Source organism: Mycothermus thermophilus (genome assembly GCF_041956435.1).
Source record: "Mycothermus thermophilus strain CBS 625.91 unplaced genomic scaffold VTJ04scaffold_2, whole genome shotgun sequence".
NCBI lineage: Eukaryota > Fungi > Ascomycota > Sordariomycetes > Sordariales > Chaetomiaceae > Mycothermus > Mycothermus thermophilus.
Window position 1 is genome coordinate 1,504,413 of NW_027191428.1, and position 22,918 is coordinate 1,527,330.

Sequence of the window (22,918 nt, forward strand, 5' to 3'; positions counted from 1 at the left end):
AAGGGACCCGTTCCGATGGATGATACGAGTACTCCCTCCGTCATGGAAGGAACAAAGTCCGATTTGATGTGACCTACCATTCTCCATGACTTCCTTGTCCAGGTCCTTGCTCAAATTGCAGGTACTATGCCGGAGGTATCCCACTCTTCTTCGTCACTGCCGTGTACTCAGTCCGGGGAACCGATAACATGTAAGCCGAAGCAGGAGTAGGAAACAGAGTGAGATACAACCGCCGCCGCCATGGACTACTGGCATGTCGGATCCATCTTCAACCCTCTTCCGTACTATACAACCGGTATAAGCACTTATTGTTCCAAAATTGGTATCTGAATTAAGACGGAGTCCGTAGCCGGCATTGGGGTTGGTGGGGATGTCCGGCCGGACTTGAAGGATGACGATGACGACGCCTCAGTGTGACACAGGTAGGTAGCTACTTAACCAAATAATCGGGACGCGCTCACGCGGTTAATTAAGCTCTTAAAGCGAACAAAACAAAAGAACATTAAGATGACAGAGTACAGATAATATAAACTATACATCAGATATACATGCGCAAATCCAGGAAGGGGGTATACTCGCTCAAGACAACACCAACCAAACCAGACCAGAAACCGACCAACGAACTAACCACCGTAGCAACCCGAAAACCAAGCTCCTGTGCATGCAGACCCCATGATAAAAATACATTCCACTCTCCCCCAACTTTCTCATGTCCATAAATTCCCTGCCGTTGCCGTGCAAATGCTCTCTACCTTTGCGTTTCTGTCCCAAGCCGTCTGACAACATCCCAACCATAATTAAACACCAAGTTACTCCTCTTCCGTAATTATCCTTTCAAAACACTTTTGTTATCCTGCGCTCTCTTCTTCTGTTTCACCCAGCAATGGATTATCTGACGTGAGCAGAGGACAGGGAAAAGAAAAATATAATAAGAATGCGGCAAAAGCTCACCGGCTAGCCACCTCTCTCGGTGAGAGATGGGTAGCCGATTACGAAACCCCCCTTGGGGAGTTTACTTCGGGTGTGTCCCCCCAGAACCTGGGGGGTGGGTATTCGGCCTTCGAGGCATACGCGGCTTTTGGTTTTGAGAAACCCCAGAGTGGGTGCCCGATGTGTGAGTCGAACTCATGAGCTCTTCTTCACACATCAGACTCCAGGGTAACGAAGGCAGTTTTCACAGTTATGGACCGTCGAAAACAACACCCCTCAAGGCCTGCTCATATACCCCCCACCGGGTACCTTCAGGACCAGAACCCGCCTGGCCCTTCTTCTTCCGCGCCCGCAACGCAACCGTGAGAAGTACCGCTTGCAACTCATCCATCCCACCACCCTCCTCCCCAATCGCCTACCCTCTCGCCTCAATCACGCAAGACGACCCTCCCCCCACCCTTGCCATAACGTCCCTCATCATCTCCACCAACTCTGGCATGCGATACGGCTTGACAAGCACGTCGTCGCACCCGGCCTGGCGGGCCTCCACAATCTGCTCCAGTCTCGCGTTGGCGCTGACGGCGATGATGGGGATGCGTCCGCCCTTGATTTTGCCGTGTGCTTCCAGCTCCCGGATCCGCCGCGTGCACGTGAGCCCGTCTTGGATCGGCATTTCGATGTCCATGAGGATGATGCTCAGCGGAAACGGTGGAGGGGGTTGGTTGGTTTGGCGTTGCGGGGGGCCGTTGGATGAGGAGGAGGTGGGGTGTTTGTTGATGTTCTGTTCGCCAGCAGCTGTGTTGCTGCTGTTGTCGTCGTCATGGGAAGTAGTAGGTTTCTCATTTGTTTCAACCACGGTCGTAGTCCCGGCACCACTTTTGTCCTCCCCAACCCCATTCACCTTCCCGCCATTCACTCCCACAGCTTTCCCACCATCATCGAATCGGTCACTCCGCCTCAGCTTCTCTAGCGCCTCGACACCGTGGTTAGCCACATCCACAGTAAACCCTAAACTGGACAGCCCGCGGCGCGTGATCTGCTGGTTGATCAGATTATCCTCCACGATAAGTACGCCTCTGATCAGTGGACCCTGCTCATCTGTCGTGGACTCCGAAGAGTGCCTTGATCTCAGGGTGGCCTGGCTGAGGGACCGGTACGGAACCGTATGACTCCCCGATGAAGCGACCGAGTTGCATGAACCGCCAGTGGAGGTCGAGGCTCCGTTTGTTTTCGCTTTCCCATTCCCGTTCTCGACGCTCGACGCAATCGAGTTGTTATTATTGTTGCTGGCATTGCCGCCAATGTTGACGCTGTGGACGCTGGAGTTGCTGCTGCCGGGGCCGCTGTTCAAGGTGCCATAGGAGAAGCTTATCGACCCTCGCTTGAGACTTCCTCGAGGACTGAAGCTCATCGGGCTCGAGCGCAACCCGGGAAGGGGGGAAAACTCATCCTCCTCGCAAGCCCGACTGAGAGCATCCGCCTCGCGCACTGCTTCCTCGGTTGGGCGGTACGCCTCGATGTAGAACGCAAAGGTGCTTCCCACCCCCGGCTTGCTGGCAACCCCTATTGCTCCATTTTGCAACTCGGTCAGGCGGCGACTGATGAACAACCCCAGTCCCGAACCGCCATACTTAACGTGCGTACGGCTCGATGCTTGAACAAAGCGTTGAAACAACGTCTTCTTTTCGTCCTCCGTCAAACCTTCGCCCGTATCCTCGACCTCAAACATCAAGTACACAGGATTCGCACGGTTGGCGGGCACTGGCTGCTGTTGTTCCTCCTTGAGATCGTCATGGCGACATTGCTTGGCGACATCAGGTAAAGGCTCCGAACGTGGGATGAACGAAACTTTACTGCTGGCTTCGGTAGGGCGCGTCAAGCTCGCGCGGACAGCGACAGTCACGTTGCGCGTAGGGCCCGTCTTGGTAAATTTGAGGGCGTTGGTCAGCAGGTTGATGAGGACCTGCTTGAGACGCGATGGGTCAAGCTCGAGGTACTTGATACCCAGCTCGTAGTAGCACGGATCAACCACCATGCTGAGGTTGATGTCGACACGGCGGGCCTCGACTTCGAACATCCTCAGCGCTTCCTTGACCATCTTGATGGGATCAACTGTGACACGTGTGATTGAGATGAGACTTGAATCGAGCTTGGACATAGTGAGGATGTCGTCGACGATGCGCTTCTGGTGCTGGGCGCAAGTGACGATGGTTTCGGCGTTGTCGATACCGCTTTCAACGAGTTCTCGCACCTCGGCAACCCAGCCGTCGTCAACAGCGGCAATACCTCCTCCAGCGGCAGGTATGGCGCTGATACCCTCGTCGCCGAGAAGCTCTTGTACACGCGAAAGGGTGGCCGTGATAGCGTCGGCGCAGTGAAGGATCGCGCTCAAGGGATTCCGCATTTCGTGTGATGTCATGTCGATGAAGTTCTCCTGTTGGCGTTTGGACTCGATGGCCTCGTTCTTGCGCTGCATCTCCGAGTCGAGCTGCCACTTTTGCAGCGATACGTCATTCAAGCAGCCCGTGAAGCTCTTGATGTTTCCATCGGAGCCGCGCTCGGGAATCATGGTGGCTTGAACAATCCGAGGGACCGTGACTTTACGGCCGGAGACGTCGTCTGCAGTCCAGGTGGAAGTGAGCCGGACCTCAACGTTCTGCATCACACCATCCTCCACAAGTTTCTTGAGCTTTTCAATCAACAGCGGGTAGTCCTCCTTGAAGACGCATACCTCCCATGGCCTGACTTCGACAACAGCCGGGTCGACCTTGGGAAGACCGCACATCTCGAAGAAGACGTTATTTGCGCTCAGCAGGCGACCGTTGAGGTCCATGTCGTACATGCCTACTGTAGCAATCTCGGCCATGCGTTTGAGGTTCTGGGCCTGCTGGGCGCGCCTCATGGCTTCTTCCGCCGTGTGTTTACTTGGCATTGTCAGCGCGGTCCCCCGTTGCTGGAGTAGTCACGGTTGGAGATAATGACTTACTGGGTCGTGACATCAGTAAGGCACGTTAGCACACGGACAAGACTTCCATCGGGGCCATATTCGGCACGGGCGGTGGCCAAGACGTGGCGCTCCATGCGGTCCTGGGGAGATATTAAATCCAGATGAGCCTTATCAAAGCTCGTGGTGGTAAGTTTATCCTGGCGGCTGGAGTGAGAATCGGCTGCAGAGTGATTATGGAGAGGCTTGACACGGAATTCGAACTGGACGTTGCCGCTCGACTTGAGCTTTTCAAACTGGGAGGAGACGAGATCATGGTCCTCGTCCTTCACGCACGACAGGAAAGCTTGGATTGAGATGGGGCCTGTCCCAGGAGGGTGACCAGTTATTTTGTACCAGGCGTCGTTGGCGTACGTGATGGTGCCGTGTTTGTCGCCGAAGCACATGCCGACGGGAACGAACTCGGCGACGGCCTCGAACATCTGAATCGATTCGGTGGCTTCCCTGGTCTGGACCTCGAGTTTCTCCTTGAGCATGGCCTGGTCGAAGGCGGCCTGCTCAGCAGCCGTGCGGCCGCGACGGGCTTCTTCCTCAAGCAGCACCACGGACGCTAGTGACGTGGCGAGCTTCTGACATAGCAGCCAGATGAACTGGCGGTAATCGTTGTCGTACGGACGGCGGGAGTTGAGCCCTAGCAGTAGAAAACCCATGGCATTCTCGTCCCTGGTCGGCCGTATGGGGCAGATAACGGCGGCGCGGCAGGCGTCGCCTTCGAAGCCGCGCCAGTGAAGGCCTTCGAGTAGCGAGGCAGGCAAGGTTCCGTCGTTTGATCGGATCAGGGTCGGATGCCGAGACTCGAGGGCGGCCGCAATGGATGATGCCAACGGGCTGGCATCGGAGCGCAGGTGAATGCAGTCAGGGGCGATGGGGTGGCCGTCAGGGACACCAAGGCTGCCTTTCAGGCGACATACCTTGGCAGGCCCATTTCCAGGCGGAGGGTCTGGATCGTCGTGAACGGCATAGAGGATGGCCAGAGGGACGTCGTAACAGGGGTCGACCGAACCCAACTTGCGGATGGCGCGCTCCCAGTAGCTATCAATGTCGCGGGCGGTGATGAGCTCCTCGCCCAGCTCGACGAGCATCTTCATGCGGCGCTCCCAGAGACGCAAACTGGTAGTCTCGGCGACGGGGTGCATGAAGCCGAGAATCTCCTTGCCCTCGACAATGGGGACCAATGACCATTTCAGATATGTTTCCTCGAGGCGTGCAGGGCACGTATTGTCGTCGCAGGGGTCGCGTTCAACAAAGAAACGCCACTCGTCCTCCACCGGAAAGCGCTGAAGAGGCGAAATGCCCTGCATGATATCTCGTAGATCTCGGCCGGCCTCGGCCCAAGCGTCTTGGACAGGCATGCCGAGCATGGATGGGTGCTTTGAACCACAGAGCTTGCTGAAAGCTTCATTGTAGATGGTGATGTAGGAGGGCCCCCAGTACAGCGCGATGGGCCGGCTGTCGACGAGGATATGGTTGAACGTCTCGTCGAGCTTGCGGGGCCAGCCGTCTATAGGACCAAGAGGAGTAGCAGCCCAATCGACGTTGCTGATGTCATTGAGAAAGGGGCGGTGGTCTGAGAGGGTAAGCATGAGGGGGAGGAAAGCAAAATAACAAAGGGGAACGAGCCAGCAAAAGACTCACCAGACACAATCTCAGGCAAGATCCATCCAGGATCTGAGGGAACATGGCCTACGGATTGAACCTCTTCGGCAGTGGGGATAGTGGGTACATGGCGCTTCGGCGAGGTGGTGACGGTGACGGCCCGGAGCTCCGAGGAATCGACGCGCACTTTTCGTGATGGGCGTGAAGGAGGTGCTTGTTCATTGGCACCGACGACCACCATCTGCTCATGGACAATGGACCTGGTCCAGTAGACATTGGAGAAGGAGAAAAAGGAAGAGGAAATGGACGAGGAACGAGTGCGGGAGACGAGAGTAGCGGATGCCGAGTTGGGACCGGATATATCAGCCGAAGCCGGGGCTAGAGGGGCCGGAGGGCCCGGAGCGAGTTCCGGGCTCGGACGCCGAGAGGCTGGGGCAAGAGGAGTCCCCGTGATCCATTCCCACAAGGGCGCCGTGTCGTCGGCCTTTGTAGTGACCAAGCCTAGCAAGGTCGGGTTTGCGGCCAGAGCGGGATTGGCATAGACGACGGCGGGTGGCTGAGGGGATAGAGCGACAATAAAGGAGGGCCTCGGGTCGGCCTCGAGCAGGTCGATAATGCTCACGTCGACGAAGGATGGAGGATGCATGGCGGCGGTAGACGGTGCGCGGGCCATCATCCAGGTCGACGAGGAACGGGGCAAGGGTCCAACGGCATGTTCCAACCAGAGGTGATGACGAAACAAGACAGGAAGATGGATGATGGATGCTTTGTCCGGAGGCAGACGGAGAGAGGCACTCGGGGATGGCTCGGGGAGTGGTTTTGTCCAGGTAGGTAGGTCACTGTCGGCGTTGTTACACGAAACGGAGGCAGATAAGGAGGTCTGGACGACACCCCCGATGGCGATCACAGCTCACTGCCGGGCTTGGGAAGCGGATTCTATTCAGTTCCAGGCCTCGCTACGTCCTTAAAGAAGATGTTGGATCGGCGGATGAGTTCGCAAGCCGTGCAGGGAGTGCAGCGGCGCATTTGCTCAATGTCCAATCCGAAGAGGTGGGAGGCGAGTCAGGGCCCCGCCACATCTGCAAGCCAAAGAGTGGGGTCACATCCACGCATCGAGGGCGGACTCTGACGCCTGTTTCGTCTCTTTCTGGGTGAAAGGCGGCTGGAATCTGCCGGAAAATGTGGAAGACTTCAGGTACCGGGTAGGTCGTGAAGTGTTGATGGTGGTGAGGCGACAGCAAGCGGGCAATGGTCAAGAATGGACAAGAGATTGGGGACGAGATACCGTACTAGCGGGAGAGGCAAGGGGACAAAGGCGGGGACTACGGAGTACATCCGCCGCCATCTCCAAGGGCAGGTAGGTATGTATGTACAAACATGCATACAGACCTAGTAGTCAAGGAATCCCCCTATATCAGGTACCTAGGGACACAGGCAGCCACGTCTAGCTATCCGTCGGCAGCTCCAAGAAGTGGGAATCTGGAAGGACCACTTCTCAAAACTGCCTCACTAAGGTATGTACTTAGAAGGAACACCTACCTTAGCTCCACTTGGCCTGCCATGTTCTTGGATCCCAAAACCAGGAACCGGTGGGTTGCATCTTGAACATCTAGGTAACCTTAGTACATACCTAGGTACCTACCTAATAAGCATCAGGCATGATGGATACGTTCAACCTCTCGACAACCTATAGGTACAGAATTGAGACATTGAGGAGAGGCAGATTGGTGATTGGAGGTTGATTGACTGACCCACACCCTCCCCCCAGCCCTTTGACCTCTACCTCAGCTTGGGAATTGGGTCTCGGGAAACATCCATGATTTATTTCCCCCTAGTTACCACACTAGGAAGACCCTGGTCCCCAGACCTTGTCCCCGCGCCGAGCTACACCAAGACTTGACCAAGACTGACCAAGATTCGGCCCAGACTTGGCACAAGTCTTGGGAGTGCCGGTCAGAGTCAACGGCCAGGAAGCATCAGCAGACAAAGTGTAAGTGGTTACACATCGTCATCTTTTTGTTCACGATACCGTGTCCGATCATGGTCCATCGAAGCCCTTCTCGACACCGGCTTGCCCGGAACTGCGCCATGCGCTGAACCGCCGCGCGCCATCCCTATCGTCCTCTCCTCTGGTGACGGGTCACAACGAAAAGTGAACCAGATGCTCATCTCGACGGGAGCCGATCTTCTCGGCGCCAAGCATGACCAAGCCAACACAGCGCCGCCTCTGCCCCGTGAACCGCGCCGAGAAACCGCGCCGAGCCTGCATCCAAGATTTCCCAAGACTCCGACTCCTGCTCCAACCACCGGCGCCGAGCAAACAGGGAGCATAAAATGCCCTTCCGTCCATCCCGTCCCAGTCGGTCCCGGCCTGTCCCCGGCCCTCTACTCTTCTCGAGATTCCAACGGCCCTCCTCTCCGTCTATATTTCACCGCCATGCCCGCCGGCGTCATCGCCAAATCCAGCATTGTGCCGACAACCATCTCGAGCCACCGTCCTTGATGCGCCGCACCACCTAACCTCTCCTCCTCTTCCGCGCCGCCCCGGCCCCGTCTCCGACATGCCTGGACAGCCTGTCGCCCCTTGATCGGCTGTTTGTCGGATTTCCCAGACTTCACATCACCACAGCCCTTAGTTGTGTCCCGGGCCCCCTGCCGTCAGGAACGGCGCCGAAGGCTGGGGTGACGCGACTTCGCACGAGAAAGCCTGACATGCCGTTTTCACCGCGCGCCGCCCTCCTTCTCTTATTCTTTGCCGCCGGGTCCGAGTCGCGCCATGTTCTCGAACTCAGCCTCTCTCGGGGCGTCCCAGCCCCGGTGTCACCCTCCGCAGCCTCTGTCCTGGACCGCCGCACCACCTACGCCGAGGAGATTGTAAACTACCTCGACGGCGGCGGATACTATGTACAGGTCAGCGTCGGCAACCCTCCCCAGAACTTGACCATGCTGCTCGACACGGGCAGCAGCGACTCCTGGGTCCTGGGTTACGACGCCGACATCTGCAACAGCCCAGACCTGCAGGCGATCCACGGCACGGGCCCCTGCGTCGACACCTTCGACCTGTCCAAGAGCTCGACGGCGCACATGATCAAACGCGACGGCTTCCGCATCACCTACCTCGACGGCCGCTCCGCCTCGGGCCACTACATCTCGGACGACTTCTCCATCGGCGGGGCCACGGTACGCGCCCTGCAAATGGCGTACGTGACGCGCACCGTGCGCCCTACAGGAATCCTTGGCCTCGGTTTCAGCATCAGCGAGCGTACCCCGACCAAGTACCCCAATCTCATGGACGCCATGTTCAACCAGGGATCTGTCGGTTGCAAGGCGTATTCTCTGTATCTCAACGACCGCCGCACCGACGCTGGGTCCATCTTGTTCGGGGGCGTCGACACGGACAAGTTCATCGGTCCATTGGATGTTCTTCCTTTGCAGCGCCCACCGGGCTCCGCCAATTTCTCCTCCTTCGAGATCGAGTTCGACTCCGTGTCTCTCACTTTCTCCAATGGCACGGCCGACCTCGTCCTGCCCACCTCCATCCTCGACCACCCAGCCCCAGCTGTCCTCGACTCAGGCACTACCCTCTCCTACCTGCCCGACAAGCTCGCCCAGCCCATCTTCTCCGCCGCCGGAGCCGTGTTTGACGCAGCCCTCAATCTGACCCTCGTCGACTGCGTCTACGCCGACTCGTCCTCCAACCCGCCCCTCCAACACGTAACCTTTTCATTCTCTTCTACCTCCCACATCGTGGTTCCCCTTTGGTCATTAATCCTCGACGTCCTACCGGCCGATTACACCCCAATCACGTCCACTCCTTCCCCTCGCATGTCCAAAGCGTGTGTGTTTGGGATCCAATCCGCCGCTCTCCTCAGGAGGGGCGGCAACAATTCAAGCTCCAACCAATCCTCCTCCTCCTCTTCTGTCAACCAAGGGCAACAACGCCATAAACGAGGGCAAAAGAAATCCGCCGAAGCACCATACGCCCTCCTAGGCGACACCTTCCTCCGATCCGCGTACGTCGTCTACGACCTCACCCACGCCCAGATCGGCCTCGCACAGGCCAACCTCAACAGCACCACCTCGTCGGTCGTCGAGCTCTCCGCCGACAACCCGGGGCTGCCGAAACTGACGGGCGTCGCCGCCCAGCAGACAACCTTCACCCCGACGCCGAGCGTGACTAGGTTGTTTGGCCCGAAGACCCCCCCTGCCTCTGCTGGGAGTCTTCACCAAAATGGTGCCGCAGGTGGTAGTGGTGGTTCGCTCCGGTGGTGGGGATGGGGACTCAGCGGCGAGGTGGTGTTTGTGACATTCGTGACGGCGTTTTGGATCGTTGTGGGAGGCGGGGCGTTTTGCTTCGTCTAAACCCGAAGTTCTGATATTTTTCTGCTTTTGAGGGCACTGTGTATTATAATATATGTCTGTACCAATTATTACCTGAGCATTCGGGGTTTGGGGGTTTGGATACCTGCGGCTTTTGGTTTGGGGCGTTTCAATACACATATACCAACTTTCTATCTCTTCATGCAAGTACTCAGACAGCATGGTTCCAGATGGCTTGTCTTGATGGATGGATCGAGGCATGGAAAAACGGTGGAAAGAATTCGGATCTGCGATAGCTTGTCGCATACATGTACAGTACATGCATAAGGTACCCATAGGGGGAGTTAAGGTAGAGGTGTCTTGAACGACGAACCTGTATGTTATTTATATGCGTTATACATACGATAAGAATTGTTGATACGCTGTGTCTTCAATCATCATGTCTACTAGGAAAGCCCGAAGCATATCGAGATGGCATATCCGAGATATGCTCTGATGGTTCAAGTGATGGACCGCATTTCTCGTTGTTGGTCTTCTGCAGCAGAAACATCTCGTCACCATACATCGTGGGTTTATGACTCAAGATATCGATTTAGGTACTCTACAACGCTAAAGTTTTTTGCTACACATCTGTGTACCACAACCGCAGCAACACACGTCTTCCTAAGAAGACAAAGTTGCCAAACATAATCCAGACATACAGTAGCATCCGACACTTCTCAGAGCCACGACATCCCCTGATCAACAGTCACATCTCCATCAAGAAGGAGCGATCATCCATCCCCTGTTCCCCCGGACGGACGACACATACTACGTAGCCGCCTCGAGACATCTTCATCCACACCCCGCCTCACCACTCCTCCCCTTGCTTCGCCTCCTTTCCCTTCACCACTTCACGCGGCTCTGGGGCGGTGGTTGGCTTAACCACACTAACGACCCGCCTTGGTGTGGGCGAGTTGTTTGGGGTGTTGTCCAACTCAAACCCGCGAGCAGGACCTCCAGGGAAGTTCGGGGGTATGCTCGGGGTCCTCATTGGCAACGTCATGACGCCAGGTAGCGCTGAGAAGTTCGAGGGGTTTGCGCCGGGCTGTCCTCCTCCTCCCCAGACCTTCTGGCGCTTCAATGCGCTGGGAGTGGCGAACTGGGCTGCCAGATAATCCGGGCCGGCTTCCGGATGGATGCTTTGGTTGGGGTGCTGGTTCTCCTTCTTGATGATCAGCTCTCCATGCTCGTTGGTGGTCTGAGTGACTTGATAAAGACCACCATCGTTGGCGCCACCGTCAGTGCCGGTCCATGGAGCCTGGGCAACTGTGAAAGAACCATAGAGCTCCGGTGTTAGATATTCATCTGAGGCTTCTTTCCCAGACAGCACTTCAAGCACTATCTTAAGGCCCTGTCCAAGTTTTCTGACCCCGTCGTCAGAGTCCCGAGCCTGCCTGTCTGCGACCGCCATGTACTCGGAAATGGCCTGCAGGAGGGAAGACGAGAGATGAGCAGAGCGGGATGAGAACGTAGGACCGATCGCCTGCTCAGGTACTTGTGTGCTATCTCCAGGAGCAGACTCGTTCTCATCGTGCATCCGAAATTCCAATGGAATATACCGCTTGGTCCCTGCCCTTGCCGGTCTTCCTTGGAGGTGCTTCACAATTGCCGCGTGAAAAGCGGGCAGATTGGCGAGCTGAGGACGACGATTCTGACCGCTGGTAGGTTGTCTCGAGCCGGACACTTCACTCTCATTGTTGTCCCGGCCCTGGCTTCCCGAAGTCTCGATTTCCTGAGGCATGGGTGTGTCGCGAGGGGGTGCGAAGTTGTCGTCCCAGGCCGGCCCAGCCTTGGGCTTCTGTGTCTGGTCCAAACCGACAGCGGAAGCTGGGGATGGGGACGGTGACGGAGTGATCGGCCATGACGGGGCCTGAGCATTCAATTTCTTAGAAACCCGCCGGTTGGACTCGGGCTCATTGTTTCCCGGGGTTGGCGGAGCCGGCGTGATCACGACCGAAGGGACACGACCCGCCGGCCGGATAATCGGGGGCGCGCTCGTAGGTCTCTTTTCGTCTTTGTCAAGACCAAGGGCGGAGACCCAGGCATTGTGTGACTGGATCACCAGTCGATCCTCCGTGAGGAGCTGCTTCTGGGTCTTACGGATCTTCTCAATGAATGGCTTGACCCGTTTCTCGACAAAGTCCTGTGCCTCTGCAGGGCGGCAGCCACGAAGGTACGGAGCGATAGCAGCCGCCAGCCAACGCGACGGTCGGACAAACTTGGCGTCCTTGTAGTCGTGGCGAGTCTGTCCCGGAACTACGGCGACGTCTTCAAATATGTTGATCATCTCGCCGAAAAGGGTGCTGCGCATCCTGGCATCGGGGTCCTCGTTGGAAACATCTTTCCAGAACCGTGCCTTGACGCCCGCGGGGAATGCCAACCCAAACGCTTTCGCAATCATGTGTGCGAGGGCCATGGTAGATGCGCGATGCTCAATCATGTCATAAACACGCTTGGCCTTCTCCTCAGATGGCTGTTCCTCGGCCAAGAATGAACGGTAGAGGTCCAGAGTGCTCTTGTTGGCAAGCTTGTTCCAGTCCTCCACGGAGGTCGACATCTCAATGTTGACCAGGTAGGCCAAATGGAAAAGCTGCGTCTCCATGGTGCCGCCAAAGGCCTTTCCGAGGAAATCAAAGCCTGAGGGTTCGGTGTCCAACCGAAGTGCGCGGAGAGCTTCAGCCCATCGGGAAAGAGCATGGGTTCGAGTACCATAGTCCGTCCAAGCATCCCGGAACGTGGAAGGAGGGTTCAGTCCGTCAGGCCCCAGGATAATGCCGTGCTCTCCGGCGAGGGGGGAAAGCCGGTGTTCGAGGGACTGGTGAACCTGTCGGTGGAGTTGATTGCGGGTGTCGGTCTGCAGGCCAGTCGGATGCAGAGGCATGGGATCGCGGTACACAATCTTCTCGCGCTGCTCCTTGGTCATGAGCGGGTTGTCACACTCCAGAAAGAGGTTGATGAAGCTGTCGGCCAAAGCACCTCCACACGATTTGGCCAGAAGACACATAATTTTGTGGGCATCGGAAGGGGGACCATTGAGGAATGCAGGACGGCAACACCAGCCTCCAGTGAAGGCTGAAGGAGTCATGAGTATGACCTGAAGAGGCTCGTCACTGGTGACATGTTCAATCATCTCCCGCAAGTGTTCAGTCGTCAGGTACGATTTCTTGTCCTGGAAGTCGAGCGAAATGTCATGATCCGGGGTGACGGGAGCAAAGACCATCAAGACCAGAACCCCATTGCTGACGAGGGCACGATTGACACCTGTCGCAAGAACCCGCTTGATGGAGGTCGACAAATCCTTGGTATTGGGCTTCAGGCTGATGATGTCGTTCGTATCGCCGATATGCTGCTTGTCGAGGACCGAGTTCTTGTCGAGGAAGTCGGGGACGTTGAAGGCAGCGGCCCAGGTCTGCGGCATGAAAAGAATTAGCAAGCAGTCAGTCTCGTCACAGAGACAACTTTATGTCAGCGTACCTGTCTGTGCTTTGGGTGACCAGCCTGGTGAAGAAGGCTCCTCCACATGAAGAAATCATCGACGATCCAGCCATACTTCTTCCGATCGGCGTTGAGGTCCGAGACGGCGCAGATGCCGATCACCTCAGCGTTGTCAGAAAAGTCAGGCGGAGCATGCTACATGGCGTCAGCTATCTTGCTGGTCAGTGAAGTTGGGTGTGTCGAACGTACTGTGATCATACAAGCCTCCTCTACGGCGGCATATATGTTTGGGATTGTGCCGGGCTTCGTGCCACGTTTCGCACCGGTGACCGTCGAGTCCGAATCGGTCGGCATGAGGGAAAATGGAGGTAATTCCCCAAGTGAATATGAGAAGCGAGGCGTAAAAACACAAATCAACAATGAGCGTGGTTCTTCAAGTAGTGTTTTGGACGGTTTATGGGGTGGTGTTGTGTGTTGAGAGAAACTCCAGGTTTGGGGTCGGTGGACAAGAGATGGAGGTGGGAGGAGAGAGGAAGCAATCCAGAAAATTGGTGTGGTTTATGAACTCCAGGGGGAAAGAAAGAAATTTGATGCCTGAGAATTGCGGACAAGAATACTGCAGATTTGCGGAAAGTGCATCATGTCCCTTCCTGGAGCGGTTGTCTGTTTTGACAACCCGGCGAGGATCATGTGAGGAAGAATACAACGCATCATTCAAGGCTGGATTGACTGTCAAGCAGGAAATAGAGTAAACGAGGTGATCACCCAGAACCTCAATCAAGCTTGAGGCTTCACAGATCACAGACAGTTGTCAAGTCTTTGAGACTCAAAAGGTAATGGTCGGCCTTGAGGCCAGAGATGCCTCAAAGCCAGGACTGGTAATAATCATCCACCACAATGCTGGAGGAAATACGGATACTTGATCATTGAAATCTTTATGAGGATAAAGTGAGGATATCAAGAGTTACTGCCACCCAGATAAACGCATCCAAGTACCTGAACTTTCCAATGGACCGTACTATGTACAATCACATTGCCTTGAGGGTTAACAAAGTCATTTCATCGACACTTATCCCTTACATGAACCAGACAGGTAACAAAGACTCAAAGTTCACATTCATGTGTTCCCTGTTCCTGTCATGGCACATGAAATGTCTTTTGGAGGATCAGCGATTGTTCCCCTGACCATTGTTGACTAACGATCAATCTACTGTGTAAGGCGTCGCCGGGCAACGTCATCCCAACACCTACGAGCAAACAATCACCGACTGGCAATGGCTTCTAGGGCAGCCACAGAGGCTTTCATGTTGCAAATCATGGCAACACAGATTGTATAGGTAGGTAGGTATCATAGTGTTACGTCCTATCCTCCAGCTGCCCGAGACGCCATCTACCCATCCATCCCAGCAAACAATCCATGAAAACTCAAAAGAACCCGCAAACAAACCACCGAGAAAAAATGAACGCCTTTACATCTTCTCAAACCTCTCCCTTGCCTTCTCCCTCGTCTTCTCCACAAACGACGCAAAATCCCCTCTTGTCTTCCTCGCTGCCTCTTCCGCTGCATCTCCAAGCTTCCCTCCTTCTGCGCCCAAACCGACGCCGGGGGCATACACCTCTGTGGTAATCGCCTCGGTACGCCCAGAACCCTCGGCGCCAAGACCCGTACCAGCAGTCCACCCCATCTTTGCGAGCATCCCGGCGCCCTTGGACTTTTTGGCCAACGGTGGGGCGGGATCTGACGCCTGGGCTTTCGGTTCTGGTTCGCTGGTCGAAACTGGATGAGGCTCCTTGCGTTTTTCGGCAACCGTGGGCGGTTTGGGCTGCCTGGGCTGGTTGAACGCGCGGCGTCGTTCGAGGGCGCGGTCACGGTACTGCGGCTGTTGGTACTTGACGCGTTGAGCCTCCCAGCGGGCGAGGAATGCCGACTCGGGTTCCAGAATGCGCATTTTCAGGCCGAGCTTTCTGAACTCCTCTGCTGCGCGGGAGCGGCAGGCAGGGTTGGCAAGCATGCGCTTGTGCAACTCACTCTGCTGCTCGTGCAGCCAGAGGAGGCGGAGGTCTTTGAAAGCGCGGCGACAGAGGAGGCAGCGCAGCCGGTCGAAGTCGGCATAAGACTTGTACACGGGCAGCCGTTCGGACCGGAGACGCGGGACACGGCGGACGATGGAACGCGGCTCTTTGTTCAAAGAGGCGAGCATCGTGGCAGCTTTCCCGCGGGCTGCGGAATCGTTGACGAAGAATCCATGGGCGCATCCTTCATGTTCGATGAGCAGGTCGCTGCGCGACTGGGGACAGCCCTTCGCATCAAGGTCCGCTTGGCTGGGCGGCTCCCAGCCACAAGCCAGACAACGAACTCCGTCCCAATCAGCGTAGGAAAGATATTCGTCGCCAGATTGTGGGTTGACTGGGCCGTCCGGTTGAACATCGGTGGAGTTGCGAGGGGCAAGGCGGATAGAGCCTGGTTTGAGGTCACCCAGGTCTTGTCCAAGCGCCGCAGCCGCGTCAGCGTCGTCAGATTTGGAGCCGTGAAGCTGTGCCGAAGCCTTCGTCCAAAGCTGTACTTGTGGTATCATCGTCACTTTGGGGACAGCTGGGGTTTCTTTGGAGATTTTGGGTTTCTTTGACGGCCGAGACAATGTCGATTTGTCGTCATTGCCGCTGCCGTGTTGCTGGTCGTTGGCAACACCAGGAATTGGGTCTGTAGAGACAACGCGAATACTCGGGTACGCGCGCTCGTCCCAGTACCTCACGCGTACGGCAGGGTTGTAGATCGGGGTGAAGGAAAACTCGGGATTCTCGTCGGGAGGGACGTCAAATGCGGGGACGAAAACGCCGGTGTGGATGAAAGCGACCACTACCGGCTTCGAGGCAATCGTAAATTTGGGTGAAGCCCGGAATTTGGCTACGGCAGCCATCGCGTCTTCGACAGTGGCGAATTCAGCAAAGCCATACCGCCATGACTCATTGGTCTTGCGGTCACGCATCAAGAAAACACGACGAAGCGACCCGGGTTTGGCCCCAAGGACGGCCGCATTGGTCACGGGTGCTGTGGATTTCAGTTTATTGGTAGAAGCAGGAGCTTCCTTGGGAGGATCTGGGTTCTCCACAAACAGCTTCATGACGCCTTTGGCGAGGACTTCCTCAGTGACGGAACCCTCGAGGTCGCGCACGACAACATATTGAGAAGGCAGTTGCTGTGGACACTCATCCGTCTCTCCCGTCAAGAACGGACCAGAGGAGTACTCATCTTCTGGACATGAATTAGCAAAATGTACCTGGCAATTGGGATCGTCGGGGATCGTACCAGGTCGCTCCGCTTTGCACTTAAAGCAAACAGCTCGATGTGGGTAATTGACGACGCCGCACTGATTGAGTTAGCAAGCGCTAGAGAAAACCAGACAACAAAACCGTACCTCAACGCACTCCCAACCATCATCTTCTCTCCTCGAATTCCGTGGGGTCTCCATGTCGTCGCGGTCTGGCGCGCGGACCGAAACGGTGATTGGTTCGGAATCGACCCCACGCGAGTGCTCGAGAGGGAAGGAAATATCGGGATAGTAGCGGTCCAAGAACTTCTCGGCATCAGAACGACGATGGAATTCTACCAAAGCAAAGCAACGGCCTGCGGCGGGGGTTAACAGAGAGGGATGAAACAAAGCCAAAGGAAAAGACTTACCACTATGGTCATATCGGATACGAGCGATCCTCACCATATCGCTCGAAAAGTATCGATCTCGCGTGACGTAGTCGAGACCGTAGAGGATGTCACGTTCAGTGACATCCTCGGGTAACCCATCTAGGCGAACGGCCCGACAGGACGCACCATGCGGTTCTGGGCGACGGCCGTCAGAATGGCGGCCAGGGCGACTATGAAATTGAGAACGAAACTCGTCCCGAGAACCATCAAAACCAGGGCCATCCAGTTTCTCTTGACGTTGGGCTCGCTTAGGTAGGCCTGTAGCACCATGCTCTGCAGGATGCCCACGATCTCGCCGATGAGGTACGAGACCCGAAACAGTGTCTCCATCGACACGCCCTGGCGACGAAGGGCCTCCCATTCGTCTCCATTGGCGAGAACCGCCATCTCCAGGCGGCGGAGAGGCCGGACGACCGCCGTGGCGATTGCGTTCATTTTGGCGATCGTCGCTGCGGAACCGGTCGTCGCCGTGATATCGATCCTCGCTGTGGTACCGATTGTTGTTGCGGTACCGATCGTCTATTCGCACGTAGGTGAGGTCCTCGTCTTTGGCGTCGGCGGAGCCGTCGTCATAGTCGTCGCAGTTATCGTCGTAGTTGAGTTGCCTGGGAGCTGGAGGGGAATCTTCGGCAGAGTGGCCAGCCAGCCGGACGTTAGCAAAGCAAAGCTCATCGATAGCTCCAAAGCATACTCATGCGATGCCACAGCAAGACGCGCTCCGAGCGGACTGGAGTACCCTTCCTCTGCCGGCGATAGTCGCCCACCCCTCGATTGTCAGAGTACCTGGCGTACGGGCTGCGACTGCGACTCCGGCTGCGGCTTCGACGATCACGGTCGCGATCGCGATAGCTGCCGCCGTCGCGCGACAGCGATCGCCGTCTGCCTTGGTACATGGTGTTGACGGCAGGAAAATAAGCGAAAAGGTTTGTGCAAAAGTGCGACCCGACACGACGTTGGTCGGGAGAAACAACAGGATGCGATGCAGAGAAGCAGAAACACTTGAAGAACGACGTGACTGAGATGATGGAAGCCAAGAAGAAACACAGTAAACGAACACGGTATAGTGGGGTTGGTCAGACTCACCTTGGCGATCGCTGAGTGGTTGGTTTGGTTGAAGGAAAAAAATCAGTGTGGGCCGTGCAGACCGTGCCTGAAACATTCTCACACAGTGAGACATGTGGGACGAAGTGGGAAAGGTGGGGACACAGTACTTTTTGCACGTTCCTATGCTGTCGTGACCTTCATATCTACACTGTCCCGTACTGTCCCACACTGTGTTTCTTGGCTTGCTGGCCTGGCGCGTCGTTTTCCTGGAAAACGAGGTGCCTTGCTCGCAGCACAGGGCTCCGGGAAGATGTCCGGTCGAGCTGACGTCTCTTGATCACTATGACGAAAGCTGAGGAAAATTGGCTGTAGATATGGATTAAGTCAAAGGGCGCGACATCGTCTGAGCTTTGAACCCTTCAATTTGTTGGTTCTTGGTACACCAGATAAACCAGTGTGATGGTGGTTGGCCCTTGATCAACCCCTCATCTGAAGACTCTCTCTGTCAAGAGTCAGCTTTGAGCCATTCAATCAATAAAAAGCCGCATAAAGCAGAGTTTGAGGGATCCAAACATCCAGTCTGTGTTGACACAGTTCCATACCGTACGTACCTTAAGCATTGAGTGAAATTCGTTGGTTTCAAGCCACCCACAACCCCTCGATCAATATGAGCTCGGCCTCGACGGACTCCAAAGAGCTCGAGTCCCTCTCCGAGGACAACTGCTGGGTTGCCCTCACCTCCTCTCCCCTCCACATCCAGTCCGTCATCGATCGAGTCCGCTCACAACAGGCCGGGGCCATCGTTCTCTTTGCCGGTTCGTGATGCTTCCCCAGTTATCCCCCTTGCCAGGCGCAACTCGCCCTCTTACATTCTTTCCCCCCAGGTACAACCCGTGACAACTTCGAAGGGAAGCCCGTCAAAGACCTCCGTTACGAGTCCTATACGCCGCTCGCGCTCCGCAGCATGTTGGAGATCGCGAGCGGGGTCAAGGAGCGTCACGGTTTGAAGGGCGTGGCGATCATTCACCGCCTTGGGGTGGTGCCCATTGGGGAGGAGAGCATCCTCATCGCCGTCTCAGCCCCGCACAGGCAGGCCGCGTGGCGGGCAGGTGAGGAGGCACTCGAGGAGTGTAAGAAGCGTGTCGAGGTGTGGAAGCTGGAGGAGTTTGCCGATGGAGGGGGGGTTTGGAGGGCGAATCGGGACGGGCAGGCTGGTGAGAGGGTAGGGTGATGGAGTCAGAGGTGGAGGAGGATACGAGAATGGAGATGGCCCGACTCTGGGGCCAAAATAATTAAACTATTAAGTTCATTAAGTCCAGCTCCCTGGTCCATGTGTCTGGCCAACGAGATGACTTCCGCTAAAGCAATATGAATGTCTTTCTTTTCCACGCCGCTACCGACTATTCCTATCCCATCCAGTACCCTGAGAATCCAACCCCCGCTCACGCATAAATAGCCTGCTGCACCTCCGGATACACCTGTACCATCTTGTGATACAATTCAGGATGGTCCCTTGCCAACACCTCCGGGTCCCAGGCCATGGCAACAAAGATGGTGTCGATGCCGCTGCTGAGAGGCGTTGTAAACACGTTGCAGATCTGCAGACCGATGAGGAAAGCAAACGCCACGACGACCGGAGTAAACCCGCCCGAGGCGTTGTACGCCGGATGTGTCCAGACCATGTAGACGTAGGCCAGCAAGGCGCAGCAGTAGCCAACAAAGACACCACCAAAGCCGAGGACTGGGCCAATCAAACACTCGTTGATGAGAGCGTCGATACCGCGGTCTTTGATCATCCTGTGAGGGGAGTTAGGAAGCTGTCAAGAAAATCGAGGGGAAAAGAGAAGAGAAGCGGACTGACCTCCATGTATCCTTCGCTGCCGCGATGTACGCTTTCCCATACAACGCAATATGGGCAAACGCATACCGGTTCAAGAACTGAACCGCCCAATCCAAAATGGCTAAAAAGCACCCCATCACACAAAACAACATCGACGAGATGATATCTCCCTGCGCAGCAGCCTGACCCTGCGCCACCGATGCCAACTGCCTGAGAAAGTTCACCACGGCCACCACCAAACTTCCCAAGCTGATACTTCCAAAACTATACGTCACCGCCCGCCTGAACGCGCCGCGCGTGACCTTGGTCGGATACTCCCTCGCCCGGAAGTACCACGACCCGTACACTCCCGCGATCGTCGTATGGATGGTGTTCTTCCCCCACTCGCTGATCCAGTACGCCGCAAACGTCACAAACGCGACCAGCCCGGCGACTTTCCCCGAGCTGCAACCGCCGGCCGAGCACGCTGGGTTCTCCGGACTAGGTTCATACCGGACGTATATGGCCACCAGCGTCACGGCAAACCACCCGGCGAAGGCAGTAGCGAACAAACCGCCGATGGCGCTGACGAGCCAGACATGTCCGTGAGTCTTGGCCACGTCCACTGCCGTCTGAAGCATCAGGGCGGAAAACGGAATGCGCTTCCGCCAGCTGATGAAGCAGATCAGCAAGAACACGGCAAAGAGGATGAAGATGATCCCACCAGAGAAATAGCCGCGGCTGAGCATGTAGATGGCTGTAGCGAAGCCCAGGATGATGTTGAGAATGCCGGTGACCCAGATGAAGGCTTTCGGAAATCGCCGCGCTACCTCGACATACACGTAGCTGAGAATCAGGGAGGTGATGAGAACCCATAGAAAGAGCCAGATGGTGTGGGTGGTGAGGCCGAAGGTGTTGGGTTGATTGTTAAGGCCCCCGGTGTTTACATTTCGGGTCGTGGCTAGAGAGAGGTAAGGGGGGTCTCAGTTAGCGACGCCAGCTGGACGATGATGTTGGAAACCTGGAGCGCAAACGTACCATAGCCGTGAATGGAAAGTCCCGAGACGGCGATGAAGCCAGCGAAAGTCGCAAGAAACAGGATGCCTGCCCAGAGGTCATTCCATTTTGGCTTTTGGATAGCGAAGACTTCATCGTACGACGGCGGAGGTCCTTCGGGTTTGGGTTCAGCTTGCGGAGGAGGGTATGGCTGGGGAGCATAGGGGGTGCTGCTGGGTTGGCTGTAATAGCTGGCGGCAGCGCCCTGTTGCGGAGGTTGTTGAGGTTGCGCATACGCGTATTGAGGTGGTCCTTGATGGTATGCCGTGGGCGGAAAGGGGGGAGGGTTGTGCGGTTGTTGGTAGTCCGCCATGATGGCTCAATTCGGCCAGTTGGCCCCGTATGGTTCGGTAGCTTTCGAGATGCACTTGTTCGCGGTTCAAAGGAGGGAGGACAAATGGATGGCAGCAGGGGGACGACGGTGTTGATGTGGTGGTGGATACGGCGTTTGCGATGTGGATAAGGGAAGGAAGGGGGAAAAATATGTTCGACAAAAAACCCCGACTGAACGGGTTTATTAGGCAGGTAATACCAAATGATGGGTAGACCACAGACCAAGACCCAGCGATTGACCAAGGGTGTAGTTATTACTTCACGCCAAGGAGGGAATAGTGACACGAGAACAGGCGATGCCGATCAATGACCCTGACGTCATTCCAGGGGAAACCGTGGCATTCCACAAACATCCGTTTGTCGACAAACCGAGGCCCGCAGCCACGAGGTGGCAAACTGTGCCTTGCCGGTGGAACAAGGCTACGATGGGAAAACAGATTTACAAAGCTCATGCATGAAAGAGTTAGGAAGAAAAAAGGAGGCAAACGGAAGTAGAGTAAATTGAAGCGTCGCGACAAGGAGTCCGCGACAGTACCCTTGGATCAGGTCACGGAACCTGCTGTCTTGGCGCTCGGTTCCAAAATCAAACACGGAAAAACGCGACACTTGATCTATTTGGTTTATGGGATTGTTCCGAACATGTTTTTGCTCTAATTACTAGATATCCCACCGAAGCCCCGTCTATCCTTCGTTTGAACATCTATTTCGGCCCCGTTTTGCCCGTGGGAATGCAGAACAGAACGAGGCGCTTGCCCTTGGGTCCCTCCTCGCCATCCTTCCAATCGTCCAACCCCTTGTCCACGCGGTAGTACCCGCGACGCTCCAGCTGGATGATATCATCCTTCTTGAGTTGCGCAGCTGCCTCGTCGCACCAAGCATCATCCATCGTCGCCGTCGTCGGGTTCAAGAAATCCTCCATGTTATCGTCCTCCTGCAGCACGTCCTTGGTGATGAGATAATCGAAATCCCATAACTCGGCAGGCACGAGTTTCTGACCCTGGGCGGCAAGCCAGGTGACCTTTTTCTCGGTCTTCTTGACGTCGCCCTGCAGGTTCAGCTCAACTTCAAGGCTAGGGATGGGGTCGCCGCTGGCAATATTGCGCACAAAGGCGTTGCCCCAAGCCATGAGAGTGATCTCCTCGCCATCCTTGAAGCTCTTGGCGTCGGCCTGGTCGAGCAGCAGCTCTGACGCGAAGACAACCTTCTTGACGCCAACGTCTTTGTTCTTGGGGTGCTTGGGCTTCTCGGCGGAGAAGGGCTCGGCGGGGGCCTCGGCGCCAGTCACCTTGACGCGCACAACGTCTTTCTGAAGTACAGCAGTGTGCCTGGGGGCAACGGGGTCGATCTCCTTCTTGTTGCTCGCCCAGAAGTTGGTCCAGTCCATGGTGACGACGTTGCGGCTGGGGCCTTGCTTGATGATGAAGTCGCGCAGGGCAGGAATGGTCATGCCGCGCCGGCGCACGCCGCGGATGGTGGGCATGCGCGGGTCGTCCCAGCCCCAGACCTTGCCAGTCTCGACCAGCTTGGCCAGCTTGCGCTTGGACAAGAAGGTACGGATGAAGTTCATACGAGCAAAATCCCACATGTAGACCTGGCGCAGCTTGAGCGTATCAAGGAACCATTGGTACTGGGGATTCCG

General features: G+C 56.1%; 11 protein-coding genes across 11 annotated transcripts in view; 3 read left to right on the top strand and 8 right to left on the bottom strand.

Annotated features, from left to right (window-relative positions):
• Positions 1-579: 579 nt before the first annotated feature.
• VTJ04DRAFT_2684 (uncharacterized protein) lies at positions 580-795 on the bottom strand (the record flags this gene model as incomplete). Its single annotated transcript, XM_069360500.1, has 1 exon — positions 580-795. One exon carries the CDS (start codon positions 793-795, stop codon positions 580-582), a length of 216 nt encoding a protein of 71 aa, XP_069221205.1.
• A 550-nt stretch (positions 796-1,345) lies between these two features.
• On the bottom strand, positions 1,346-6,176 carry VTJ04DRAFT_2685 (uncharacterized protein; the record flags this gene model as incomplete). Its single annotated transcript, XM_069360501.1, has 3 exons — positions 1,346-3,854; positions 3,917-5,501; positions 5,570-6,176. 3 exons carry the CDS (start codon positions 6,174-6,176, stop codon positions 1,346-1,348), a joined length of 4,701 nt encoding a protein of 1,566 aa, XP_069221206.1.
• A 1,515-nt stretch (positions 6,177-7,691) lies between these two features.
• Positions 7,692-8,033, top strand: VTJ04DRAFT_2686 (uncharacterized protein; the record flags this gene model as incomplete). The annotated part of the gene is made up of 1 exon (XM_069360502.1): positions 7,692-8,033. One exon carries the CDS (start codon positions 7,692-7,694, stop codon positions 8,031-8,033), a length of 342 nt encoding a protein of 113 aa, XP_069221207.1.
• Positions 8,034-8,242: 209 nt separating this feature from the next.
• VTJ04DRAFT_2687 (uncharacterized protein) lies at positions 8,243-9,892 on the top strand (the record flags this gene model as incomplete). The annotated part of the gene is made up of 1 exon (XM_069360503.1): positions 8,243-9,892. The coding sequence occupies one exon, from the start codon at positions 8,243-8,245 to the stop codon at positions 9,890-9,892; it is 1,650 nt and encodes a 549-aa protein (XP_069221208.1).
• An 808-nt stretch (positions 9,893-10,700) lies between these two features.
• On the bottom strand, positions 10,701-13,681 carry VTJ04DRAFT_2688 (uncharacterized protein; the record flags this gene model as incomplete). Its single annotated transcript, XM_069360504.1, has 3 exons — positions 10,701-13,301; positions 13,367-13,522; positions 13,577-13,681. The coding sequence occupies 3 exons, from the start codon at positions 13,679-13,681 to the stop codon at positions 10,701-10,703; spliced, it is 2,862 nt and encodes a 953-aa protein (XP_069221209.1).
• Positions 13,682-14,796: 1,115 nt separating this feature from the next.
• Positions 14,797-17,043, bottom strand: VTJ04DRAFT_2689 (uncharacterized protein; the record flags this gene model as incomplete). The annotated part of the gene is made up of 4 exons (XM_069360505.1): positions 14,797-16,580; positions 16,635-16,695; positions 16,744-16,952; positions 17,007-17,043. 4 exons carry the CDS (start codon positions 17,041-17,043, stop codon positions 14,797-14,799), a joined length of 2,091 nt encoding a protein of 696 aa, XP_069221210.1.
• Positions 17,044-17,126: 83 nt separating this feature from the next.
• VTJ04DRAFT_2690 (uncharacterized protein) lies at positions 17,127-17,920 on the bottom strand (the record flags this gene model as incomplete). The annotated part of the gene is made up of 2 exons (XM_069360507.1): positions 17,127-17,512; positions 17,719-17,920. The coding sequence occupies 2 exons, from the start codon at positions 17,918-17,920 to the stop codon at positions 17,127-17,129; spliced, it is 588 nt and encodes a 195-aa protein (XP_069221211.1).
• An 818-nt stretch (positions 17,921-18,738) lies between these two features.
• On the top strand, positions 18,739-19,302 carry VTJ04DRAFT_2691 (uncharacterized protein; the record flags this gene model as incomplete). Its single annotated transcript, XM_069360508.1, has 2 exons — positions 18,739-18,886; positions 18,956-19,302. 2 exons carry the CDS (start codon positions 18,739-18,741, stop codon positions 19,300-19,302), a joined length of 495 nt encoding a protein of 164 aa, XP_069221212.1.
• Positions 19,303-19,513: 211 nt separating this feature from the next.
• Positions 19,514-21,259, bottom strand: VTJ04DRAFT_2692 (uncharacterized protein; the record flags this gene model as incomplete). The annotated part of the gene is made up of 3 exons (XM_069360509.1): positions 19,514-19,868; positions 19,933-20,851; positions 20,929-21,259. The coding sequence occupies 3 exons, from the start codon at positions 21,257-21,259 to the stop codon at positions 19,514-19,516; spliced, it is 1,605 nt and encodes a 534-aa protein (XP_069221213.1).
• Positions 21,260-21,979: 720 nt separating this feature from the next.
• On the bottom strand, positions 21,980-22,864 carry VTJ04DRAFT_2693 (uncharacterized protein; the record flags this gene model as incomplete). The annotated part of the gene is made up of 1 exon (XM_069360510.1): positions 21,980-22,864. One exon carries the CDS (start codon positions 22,862-22,864, stop codon positions 21,980-21,982), a length of 885 nt encoding a protein of 294 aa, XP_069221214.1.
• Positions 22,865-22,889: 25 nt separating this feature from the next.
• VTJ04DRAFT_2694 (uncharacterized protein) overlaps positions 22,890-22,918 on the bottom strand; it is a gene marked incomplete at both ends in the record, with an annotated part of 1,800 nt that continues 1,771 nt past the window's right edge. Inside the window, one exon of the mRNA XM_069360511.1 lies at positions 22,890-22,906. Within this exon, the coding sequence (XP_069221215.1) occupies positions 22,890-22,906 (17 nt within the window). The remainder of the gene's footprint in view (positions 22,907-22,918) is intronic.